General features: G+C 36.1%; 2 protein-coding genes across 2 annotated transcripts; both read left to right on the top strand.

The window, feature by feature from the left end:
• The first annotated feature begins 3371 nt into the window (after window positions 1–3371).
• Window positions 3372–4926, top strand: LOC131440160 (ornithine decarboxylase 1-like). Its single transcript, XM_058611207.1, has 3 exons — window positions 3372–3820; window positions 3880–4650; window positions 4710–4926. The coding sequence occupies exons 1-3, from the start codon at window positions 3384–3386 to the stop codon at window positions 4822–4824; spliced, it is 1323 nt and encodes a 440-aa protein (XP_058467190.1). The 5' UTR covers window positions 3372–3383; the 3' UTR covers window positions 4825–4926.
• A 5044-nt stretch (window positions 4927–9970) lies between these two features.
• Window positions 9971–11639, top strand: LOC131440161 (ornithine decarboxylase 1-like). The gene is made up of 3 exons (XM_058611208.1): window positions 9971–10424; window positions 10484–11254; window positions 11314–11639. The coding sequence occupies exons 1-3, from the start codon at window positions 9988–9990 to the stop codon at window positions 11426–11428; spliced, it is 1323 nt and encodes a 440-aa protein (XP_058467191.1). The 5' UTR covers window positions 9971–9987; the 3' UTR covers window positions 11429–11639.
• Window positions 11640–12134: the final 495 nt, after the last annotated feature.

Raw genomic sequence — 12134 nt, forward strand, 5'->3', positions numbered from 1 at the left:
CTATACCCATCCCCAATGGAACTTTTTTTTCTTCGGATGCGACGAAGCGCCAGGCTCGTGCATGGATTGAACTCGTGCACGTGGACTAGCCGTCGTTGAAATTTGTTCTCGACTATCTCGCTCCGTCCCACAACTGCACTGAAAGAGAGTGAAATGAGCGAAAACCATCAACAAAACAGGCACATAAAGGCCATACTCTCAAAGGATTCAATCATTCAATTTTTTTTTGCACAAATCAACGAAACTCCTAAATGTTCAATAGGAATTGGCTTTTAGTGTAGTATCCGTGTATCGCCATAAAACTTAAAAAAAAAGTGAAATGTGACACACAAAGTGGCTTGAGGAAATTCTTTGACTTGGACCAAAAGTCACGAAAGGCGAAGTGCAATCTATGTGGTAAGAAATATGCGTATATTAGTGGTACAACAAATTTATGGAAAAACGTTTCTGTACATTATAAAATAACGCCACAGTGGACAAGTTTATTTTCTGATTGCTGCGCAAGTATCAATTGATACTTACAGGTATCGATACTTTATTGCCTTTTGATACCTTGTATCGATACCCAAAATGTTGGTATCCCGATACCCTAGGTATCGATACTTTACCTACCGAGTACCATCCCTAGTAAATGGATGATGAAGATAGCTGGAGGGGGTGGAAAGTAAGCGTGGGCAAACAACGGGGTTAGAATCGGCATGTAGATCTAATAAGTGATCGAAAAGATGGTGGAAGACTGAGGAAAGAAGGAAGTGCGAGCGGGTTAGTATTTGCAAGCGAATCTGATTAGTTTTCCAATAGAAATAAAGAAGACGAAGAAAATGAGAGAGGAAGCGAAAGGGTTAGTATTAGCGAGCGAATCTGATTTGTTTCCAACGGTGATGGAAGAAAGATGGTAGAACAAATATACGAACGGTTACAGACCAATCCTGATCCAAAGTTAATCAAGTGACAATGAAACAATCGTTTGATTATATTTCGAGATAGATGAAAGTCGAAAACATTGTAACAGCTATTGAATGTCCTGCATATACAGGAAAATGGTTCATTGTAACCATAATTTGTTCGTGCAATGGGTAAACTCAAGAAACGATGAGAGCGTAGATTACGTCGATGAATGTCCAGATTAATCAATTGCAGAAGTTCGGGACAATCGATACGTGATTGTAATAAATCAGCAACAAAAACGGCTTTGGAGACATTCCTACGAACAGATAGCAAATCCAGGTCATCAAGCGTCTTATCGCTACATGCGGTGTAACTATGACAATGTTCGTTTAAGTATTAATAAATTAATTTTAAAAAAATCAAGGTACAATATAAATAAAATAAAGGAATTTGGTTGCGTGTGCATTGGTTCCTAATATGCAAAAGTGAAAATCAATTATAGTAACAAAATATGTTGTGAGGACTGTGTGACATGTTTTCTTCCTTGTATTGCTGCCATAGTATTTTCAGACACTTTCCGAAGATTACCGACGATTTTCAGCAAAGGATCAATAAAATTACATTATTACTGAGTTTCACGGTTACTGATTCAACACCGTGATTCAATCTTCTCGTGAATCGCTGTTTATAAAACTAATCTAAACTAATTATCCAAAATTAATCTTTTAAGTAACTTTGAAACCATCAGATATGTTCCAAAATCTTTACAATGTAAAAATTTGTGGAAGGCATCAAAATTGATAAGAATCAATTATTCTGAAAGAATCTAATTGTCAATTCGCAACAAATCTAAGCGCTTAAAGTAGAGTAAATTTGTAATTTGTCACATTTTAGTGCACCCACCATCATCTTTATTTTTGTATCTATTGTGGGAACCTTAGAATTATTTCATATTTAATGTAATCGTGCTCAGTCGTGTCTTACGTATAACTCTTTAAATTTTTTTTGGTTTTCAATCGTTCTTTAGAAGGAGAATCTATATTTGCTACTAAACTCAGGTATACACGTTGTTAGCATGTTAGTCACCACATATACATATAATCTCATGTTAATCAGTTATAAATACTAATAGTTCATAGTTCTAGTGTAATACCAATCAATAACAAAAAAGATTGAATTGCGATACATTCAAGTTGTATAACAATCACAAATCCATTACGAATTAATCAGAATCTTTTTTGCGAGCCTAAAAAACATGTAATTAGCCCACTGCGCTAAATCATTGAAAATATTTCTGGTTTCTATGCGTCGATTTTGCCTGTCATGCTTTGTGCGACGTTTCTTTCAACTCGAGCGGTTGAAATTTTGCGCGCATTTTTTTTATTACATTTCACCTTAAGTGTATCCTTATAAAAAATGAATTTCTCATGAATTTATGAATGGATGTAGTTTACTCGTGAACTGTGTTGTGTTTCAACGGAACATTTTAATATACACAAAGTGCAACAATTGGTAAATTCATTTGTATTTCCGATATGTAGCTGAAGCTTACTGATGCCATCCATACCACCTGCAAACTGGTTGTAACTAATGTTCGTGTCTGTAAACACTAGTTCGATCAGATCCTAATCGGGAATGCAATCTTTATGCAGCAAACGGTTGGGCAAAGTTGTTACTTTACTTATAAAACATTGATAATAAGAGTCACGATGACTTGCATTCTTCATCATGAAATGCTTTGTTCTGAAATGCATTAACAATTTCCGATTAAGTAATACGAGAAGAACAAATGACAATTTGATAGACTGTGACTTAAGCTTTAGAAATGGATGCAATTATCGACTGAGTTTAGGCCATATTTCACAGTTGGTTAATTTTTTTTTTCTTCAAATGCAAGATTATCTAATAACAATGCAATTACTATTCTGTTCTATATTCTACTTTACTACAATTGATAACGTTTTTTGCACAATTAATTTGTTGTGACAATGCTTTTCAGGGCCATAGTCAAGATATTGGCACCAAATACATCGAAAGCCGAGTAATATAATGTGGTGGCTCTACCATCATGACAGTGGCTGTTGGAATAATTGCTCGATGTGCAATTTTGTCTTTACAAACAAATTAGATGATAATGGATTTAGATGATGAAGTGGAAGCAACGTTGGAAGTGATAAAAGTAATATCAAAAGCCGTACAGACTCAACGTGACTTTTCTAAATATGGGTAAAAATTCCATTTATGGCTTGTGCAGAAAAACATCGAATAGTATCTTAGATTTCGTATAAAAATTTAATATGTCTTAAATGGGATTATTCGAAGTAAGTTCTTCTTATTCATAAAGGAAAAGTAATCAAATCCCTCATTGATTAGTTATATTCGTACCACTGATGAGTACTGCTCCTGTTATCTGATCAAAATCAAGGTTTGTGTATGCTCTCTAATCGTCACTAAGTTTTATACGACGAGCAACTTCATTCCAGTGCCAGTTCAACATGGATCTGCTTAGTGTTCTGACGTGTCGTTTGGAGATCGTAGACGATTCGGTATCCTCCAAAGATTTGGTGGATCGAATCGTAGCGCGGGGACCACGGGAGGAACCACTGCATTTAGTTGAGCTGGACACGGTCGTAAAGCGGCACTACGACTGGCTGCGGCATCTACCGAGGGTACACCCATTCTATGCCATCAAAAGTAACGACGACGAAACGATTGTGGACACTTTACTTCTATTGGGATGTGGTTTTGATTGTGCATCGAAAGCCGAGTGTAATCGAATTCTGGAGCTCGGAGTGAACCGCGAACGAATAATATTTGCTCAACCATCAAAAACCATCGAATCGTTGCTGTATGCCAAGGAAAAAGGACTGCGAACCGTGTTCGACAGTGACTATGAACTTCGGAAGATCCATCAATACTATCCGGAAGCCGAGTAGGAGTAGTTGTGTCTTCGATGATGGAATAATATTTCACAAACTTTTCGTATTGCAGGGTTTTGATTCGTTATCGTTTCGATTCACAACAGTCAATCGTTAACCTCGGGGTAAAGTTTGGATGCGATCCAGGTAAAGAAGCTGGCGAACTTTTAGTTCTAGCTAAAGAACTCGGAATAAATGTGGTCGGTTGGGCTTTTCATACTGGGACGGGTTGTTCGGATCCGGAAATTTTCTACGATGCCATCAAAATGGGTCGAAGGATCACGGATTACGCGACATCACAGGGATTTTCATTCAAGTATATTGATATAGGAGGAGGATTTCACGGAAAGAAAGATGTCGGTATCCAGTTTTATGCAGTGCATATCAACAGAGCGTTGGATGAGTTCTTCCCGGATGATCAAAGATGGACAATCATTGCCGAACCGGGCCGTTACTATTGCTCTGCACCGGTAACATCAGTGATACCAGTACATGGGAAGCGAGTTTTTCGTAGTGCCGAGAATCCAACTCGAATAGAAAAAGTGTTCTACTACTTCAACGACGGAATTTATGGCACGTTCTACAATGCCAAGTATCGAAATGTGCCGGTTGAGCCAATAATTTGGAAAAAACGTAGCGAATGTGGACCCGTGCTCAGCACTTTCTTTTTCGGGCCCACTTGTGACGGAAATGATGTGTTTGCATCGAACATTCCTTTGCCGGAGCTGAACATATCGGATTATGTTGTGTTTGAAAATCAAGGAGCATACGCGAAGGTTAATGCATGTAGATTCAATGGTTTCTGTTTTCCAAAACCAGTCGTATTCATTAGCAAGAGTGGCTGGTGAGTATGAAAACATGGAATGACGAGTTAATTGTAGTTACTGATTTTGTTTATTTCAGGAAACTTCTAGAAGCAGTCACTTCGGCTGCCAATCCGAATCCGTTGGTGTTGGAATCAAAACACCTGCAAAGAAACAGTAAACTAGAAAAATTAGTGTTTGAAACACGATCATAAAATGAACAAATAAATATTGAATATGATGGATTTATGGATATATCCATTATGTGAATAGTGAAAACATCAGATTCAATATAATTCATAAAACTTAGAAACATATCTTAAAGCTTCATCTATTCAGAAATATCCTAATCCTCAAATTTTCCCATACCCGATGGATATGCGAAGCAAAACACGGAAATAGCTCTTCTTACATCAATCCAATTCTATCCCACAAGATTTCGAACATCAACAGTTGAGGTGCTCTCACAAAGATGCAATGAACTGTCGACGGGGTCGTACGCATACTGGAACATTTACTTGCAAAATGGTGGATCACAAATGGATTCAATTCAAAGCTGTTTTATGAAGATAATCAAAGGTACTTCTTGTTCATTAAATGTGGCTAAATACAATGAACTATCTCTCAGTATACTCCTCGTCTAATTTTTTTACCTAACAATCATCATATAACCTAATTGAATGGTAAGAAATTGATATAGTCTTATGAAGCATAATATTTTGGTATAATTTATTAAATCGTACGATGTGTGCAATGAAGAGCCTCAGGAATTGATTCTGGATCAAGCAATATTACAATTTTTTGTTTGTTTTCAAGTTCTTTATGGAACGCTCAATTGTTTTGTGATGTGTACAGAAACTACAGCAAAATTTGCAAAACTTTTAATTTTTTAACGTTAATCGTTAATTAATCGTCAAATTTGTTCAAAAATAGTGACATAAATTTTTGTTGTTGAAGTTTTCTCAAAGGTGTTCCATTAAAATTTAATACGTTTTAATCCGTTATAAACAATTTTAATCGATCACACTGTACCTTAGTTGTCACGCACACCAGTTTGAGAACATGTTCCTTTTTGAGCAACCATATATCGGGAACAACTCGATGTTTTCACATAAAACTCACAGTGTAGCAGCCTCCAATAAAGAATAATAATTACATAAAATTTGATGATTGGGCAACCCATAGTTTTTCTTTTAATCCACTCTCCAGGGAAATGCTCCCTTTAGGTACGATTCGGTCGGTCCGCATTCTTTCGTTACTGTCAACGGAATATCAGCGTGTGTGAATGTCTCCATAAGAATGCATTCAACTAATTTTGACGGTGACAGTGACGGAAGGTTACGGATCGTCTGAATCGTACTTTAAGGTGAAATGTAGTAGAGCGCGCGCGTCTCGTTTTTGATCAATTATTCAAAACCAAGACGGAATTTTGATAAACAAAACAACACTGAAGTTTTTTACAATTAAATTTATCACAACTAAATATTCTTAGAATTGGTTTTGGTTTTTGAAATGTATAAACGGTTACTGTTCCGTTCCACCGGGAAGATTTTAGAACTGAAAAATAGTGTTTGAAAAAAAGTTTCACAGAGTCTTAAAAGGCAACTCAAAATTACAAAACTTTGACTGAAATGACCGAAATTTGAAAAATATTCAAGTGAATTTCATAAATTTTTTAATCTTTTTCTGAATTGCTTAAGCGCTACTTTTTCGTATAACGGTGATGTTAGAAATACACAGTGGGTTCGGTGGCGTTATATCGTAAGTAAAAATTTCCTATAAAAATGACACGAATTTATGTATTTAATTTAGTGTTGAAACAACAACAACGAGATGAATACAATAAAACGGGTATGATTAATGTTGCTTTGTTGCGTAATATCATATAATAGATATTACTTCAGATTGTAGGAAAACTTACAATTTTACCCGGACAGGTTACTGAATGAAATGAATACGAGCCAATTATCATCGTTCATTTAGAACATTGAAAGATACAACATTCATATAATCTGGTATCAGAATCACTATTCAAAAATACATACGTTTATGGAAAATGTATTTATTTAGCACATTTTCGTTGTCTAGGGAATGTCCAGAAATGTTTTATTTCAACAGTTTTTTAATCGGTAATGAATTTCTGAATGATAATGAATTTCTGAATTTTTCTGTTCAATCGTTCTTCAGGAATGAAAATCTGTACTTGTATATACGTTGTTAACATGTAAGTCCACACATATACATATAACCTCAAGTTAGTCAGTTATAAATATAGTTCTAGTGTAATACAAATTAATAACAATAAAGATCTTATCTTTATTGTTATTAATTAGTATTACACTAGAACTGGAGAGAGTATCTTTTACAAGCCAACAAAACGTATGGTTAGCCCACTGCACTCAAGCACTGAAAATATTTCTGGTTTCTATGCGTCGGTTTTGCCTATTATGCTTTGTGCGACAATTCGTTCAACTCAAGCGGTTAAAATTTTGCACGTATTTTTTGGGACTACATTTCACCTTAAGGGTATCTTCTCATTATTAACAAAAACTTCTCATAGATTTAGGCATGGATGAACTTATCATGGATTTAGGCATGGATAGTTTGCTCGTGAACTGAATTGTGTTTCAATGGAACATCTTAATGTAACACTTCGTGAATTCTTTTGTATAGTCGATATGTAGCTGAAGCTTACTGATGCTAACCATACCACCTGCAAACTGACTGTAATTAATGTTCGTGTCTGTAAACCCTAGTTCAATCAGCTACTTATCAGAAATGTCCTCTTCATGCAGTTAACTGTGTGGCAAAATTGCTGCTTAACTTATAAAAAACGTGCTTAGTCCTTATTATTATCCTTAATGATACCTTTTTTATCAATCCGCATGTGTTTTTCCTTTTTGTATGAATATTTTTCGGTGTTTTAGTTCTCATAATAACATTTCAATGACCGTCGTTTCAAGCGGCAGTTTGAGGTTTTAATCATTCATTACCCTGTAATGTAGGAACTGCAAATCGGATCAAATTTGAACCTAAACGTATAACAATCGATTGAACATTCCATGAGATGTCGAAGAAAGTTCCACTTTAGAGTTTTTATCATCATTAACGGTACTTTCAAAGCCAGTATTCAGGAATCAGCATAACCCAAAACGGTTCGTATGATCAGAAATTATAAAAATTACAATAGTTTTAAGTCCAACTTTGAAGCTTTTTGGTATTGTCATCTTCTATATCGGTTTGAATTTAAAGAACTGATCACCCTGTAATTCCAGAATCGGATAACATTCACCAATTTTGTATGGCACCATAAGCCTTTTAACTTGAATTTTTGCTTACGAAATTCGATTTGGCCTTTTTTCGAGAAAATGATTGAGCTTTGAGAAACGATTCGATAACGGAACCGGAATTCGAGAATCGGCATAGTAGAAGTCAGTTAAATACACCCAAGGTGAATAGTTTATATTTGATTCAATATTTTTGAAAATCAGTGTAGACATCTTTGAGAAATCGTAGTACGAATTAAATTTTTGGGTACCTCTCGGATCGAAAACTGAATACCGCTAAAACTGAAATAAATTTATTTAGTTATCGACTATCCAAATCTGCAAACCCGATAAACCTGATTAATTTAGGTAATATGCACATTTTTATACTAATCGTCCTGTATCTCCTAAACCGGAAGTCGGATCTGACCGAAAAGTGAGATGTTTTATATGCTCTTAAGATCTTTCGTTTGAATCTTAGATGGTTCTAAGATTTCATTTGAATCTTAGAACAGTTCAGCCATCTGCGAGAAAAATGAGTTACATTATTTTAATTTCGTTTAACATATCCTCCTGTAGTTCCATAAACCATAAATCGGATCTAAATGAGATTCAGGAACCTTGGAGTCCTTCCTTTTGCGACTAGATTGATCAAAATCGATCCAGTCATCTCTGAGATCTCGACCTCTTTGTTGACAACACTCATAAAAAAGGTAAAAACATCGATAATAAGAGTCACAATGACTTGCATTCTTCATAATGAAATACTTTGTTTTGACATGCATCAACGATTACCGATTAAGTAATACGAGCAGAACAAATGACGATTTCATAGACTATGACTGAATGCATCGAAATAGGTTAATACAAAATATATGACTAAGTTTAGTCCATATTTCACGGTTGGTAATAATTTGATTTTTTTCTTCAAATGGAAGATTACCTAATAAGAATTCAATTACTGTTCTGTTCTGTTTTATACTTTAATATAATTGCTCATGATTTTTGAACAATTATTTTGTTGTGACATTGCTTTTCAGGGCCACAGTCAAGATATTGGCACCGTTGATTATGAGCTGAGTAATCAGCAAAATGCACAACATCATGACAGCGACTATTGGAATAATGGCTCGATGGGCGATTCTGTCTTTTCAAACAAATTAGATGATAACGAATTTCGACGGTGAAGTGAAAGTGACGGTATGTAGACGAGTCAACCACCAAAGATAACGTGATCGGTTGAAACGTTGGAAGTCATAAAAGTAATTTCAAAAGCCGTACAAACTTATCGTGCCTTTTCTAAAAAAGAGGGCGAAACTTCCGTTTAAGGCTTGTGCAGAAAAACAACGATTAATGATTTTAGACTTCGTGTAAAAAATTTATAGGTTTTAACCGATTATGTCCTAGCGTAAGATATATCATACGTAGAAATATCTATTTTTCAAAAAATGTTCACTGTGGAACTGAACCCAACAACTTCATGATCACGAAAAGAGGTAAACTCCACATTTCGCAACTTCTTTGAGTGTTAAATCTGCTGTTTGTTTTTCTAAATTTAATTGTATTTTGGTCCTTGACATTTGACCTACTAACGACTTGAAATGGCTGTGCAAAAGTAAGATATAATTTATTTATTTTTTTTGTCAAATTTTACGCTAATACATATATCTTGTGAGAAAACGTTAGCAGAGGCACTAAAAAGATTATATCTATGAAAAAATCACAAATAATGTGTTAAATAATGTAAAATTGGATGCCAACATTAGTGTGTATGATATATTATACGATGGAATAATTTCGTTTAGAAAAGATTTCTAACAGTGGTTTTGCGTTTCCCATAATCTTCAACACATAATATGATGAAACTGATGATATCAGTTCATTTGATTCAAATTTTAAAACCCCCGGGTTATAATGGGTTAAATGGGATTGTTTGAAATATGTTCTTCTTATTCGTATGAGAAAAGTAATCAAATCCCCCATTGATTAGTTATCTTTTTACCACTGATGAGTACGGCTCCTGTTATCTGATCAAAATCAAGGTTTGTGTATGCACTCTAATCATCACTAAGTCTTATACGACGAGCAACTTCATTCCAGTGCCAGTTCAACATGGATCTGCTTAGTGTTCTGAAGTGTCGTTTGGAGATCGTAGACGATTCGGTATCCTCCAAAGATTTGGTGGATCGAATCGTAGCGCGGGGACCACGGGAGGAACCACTGCATTTAGTTGAGCTGGACACGGTCGTAAAGCGGCACTACGACTGGCTGCGGCATCTACCGAGGGTACACCCATTCTATGCCATCAAAAGTAACGACGACGAAACGATTGTGGACACTTTACTTCTATTGGGATGTGGTTTTGATTGTGCATCGAAAGCCGAGTGTAATCGAATTCTGGAGCTCGGAGTGAACCGCGAACGAATAATATTTGCTCAACCATCAAAAACCATCGAATCGTTGCTGTATGCCAAGGAAAAAGGACTGCGAACCGTGTTCGACAGTGACTATGAACTTCGGAATATCCATCAATACTATCCGGATGCCGAGTAGGAGTAGTTGTGTCTTCGATGATGGAATAATATTTTTAAAAAAATTCGTATTGCAGGGTTTTGATTCGTTATCGTTTCGATTCAAAACAGTCAATCGTTAACCTCGGGGTAAAGTTTGGATGCGATCCAGACAAAGAAGCTAGCGAACTTTTAGTTCTAGCTAAAAAACTCGGAATAAATGTGGTCGGTTGGGCTTTTAATACTGGGGCGGGTTGTTCGGATCCGGAAATTTTCTACGATGCCATCAAAATGGGTCGAAGCATCACGGATTACGCGACATCACTGGGATTTTCATTCAAATATTTGGATATAGGAGGAGGATTTCACGGAAATAAAGATGTCAATATCCAGTTTTATGCAGTGCATATCAACAGAGCGTTGGATGAGTTCTTTCCGGAAGATCAAAGATGGACAATCATTTCCGAACCGGGTCGCTACTATTCCTCTGCACCGGTAACATCAGTGATACCAGTACATGGAAAACGAGTTTTTCGTAGTGCCGAGAATCTCAATCAAATCGAGAAAGTGTTTTACTACTTCAACGATGGAATTTATGGAACGTTCTACAGTGCCAAGTATCGGAATATTCCGGTTGAGCCAATAATTTGGAAAAAACGTAGTGAATGTGGACCTGTGCTTAGAACTTTCTTTTTCGGACCCACTTGTGACGGAAATGATGTGTTTGCATCGAACATTCCTTTGCCGGAGCTGAACTTATCGGATTATGTTGTGTTTGAAAATCAAGGAGCATACACGAGGGTTCACGCATGTAGATTCAATGGTTTCTGTTTTCCAAAACCAGTCGTCTTCATTAGCAAGAGTGGCTGGTGAGTTTGAAAACATGGAATGAGGAGTTAATTGTAGTTACTGATGTTGTTTATTTCAGGAAACTTCTAGAAGCAGTTACTTCGGTAGCCAATCCGAATCCGTTGGTGTTGGAATCAAAGCACTTGCAAAGAAACAGTAAACTAGAAAAATTAGAGTTTGAAACACGATCATAAAATGAACAAATAAATATTGAATATGATGGATTTATGGATATATCCTTTATGTGAGTAGTGAAAACAACAGATTCAATATAATTCATAAAATTTAGAAACATATCTTAAAGCTTCATCTATTCAGAAATATCCTAATCCTCAAATTTTCCCATACCCGATTGGATATGCGAAGCAAAACACGGAAATAGCTCTTCTTACATCAATCCAATTCTATTCCCACAGGATTTCGAACATCAACAGTTGAGGCGTTCTCACAAAGATGCAAAAAAAAACACACACGAACTCTCCCCCGCACCTACCAGGGCTATGTGTGATCGATTGCTGCTGGTGCCATGGGAAAATTATGCAATCGTTTCATCTCCTCTTTTCCTTGAACCCAATCAACCGGCACCAGCACCAGTATCAGGTAGTGGATTATCAGTTTTCATCTCTGAAGTGGGTTTTAAATCTGTGCAGCTCTTCACATGCAATTTTTTTGTTGCTCACACTTTGATCGGTTTGTTTTGATGCGTTACTGTTTCGATGTCCGACAGCTGGTAAACGACATGGGAAATTGCACCCGAGTAGAAGTGGCACTCAATGCAATGCACTCTTCGGTTCGGCAGAAAAGCAGCTACAAGTTTACTGCTGCTCTTCTGTTAATTAGCTTCAAATTGGTAATCAGCTTCAAAACGAATTAAAGGAAATTAGTTGCCGTCAAACAAGC

Source organism: Malaya genurostris, chromosome 1 (assembly GCF_030247185.1).
Source record: "Malaya genurostris strain Urasoe2022 chromosome 1, Malgen_1.1, whole genome shotgun sequence".
NCBI lineage: Eukaryota > Metazoa > Arthropoda > Insecta > Diptera > Culicidae > Malaya > Malaya genurostris.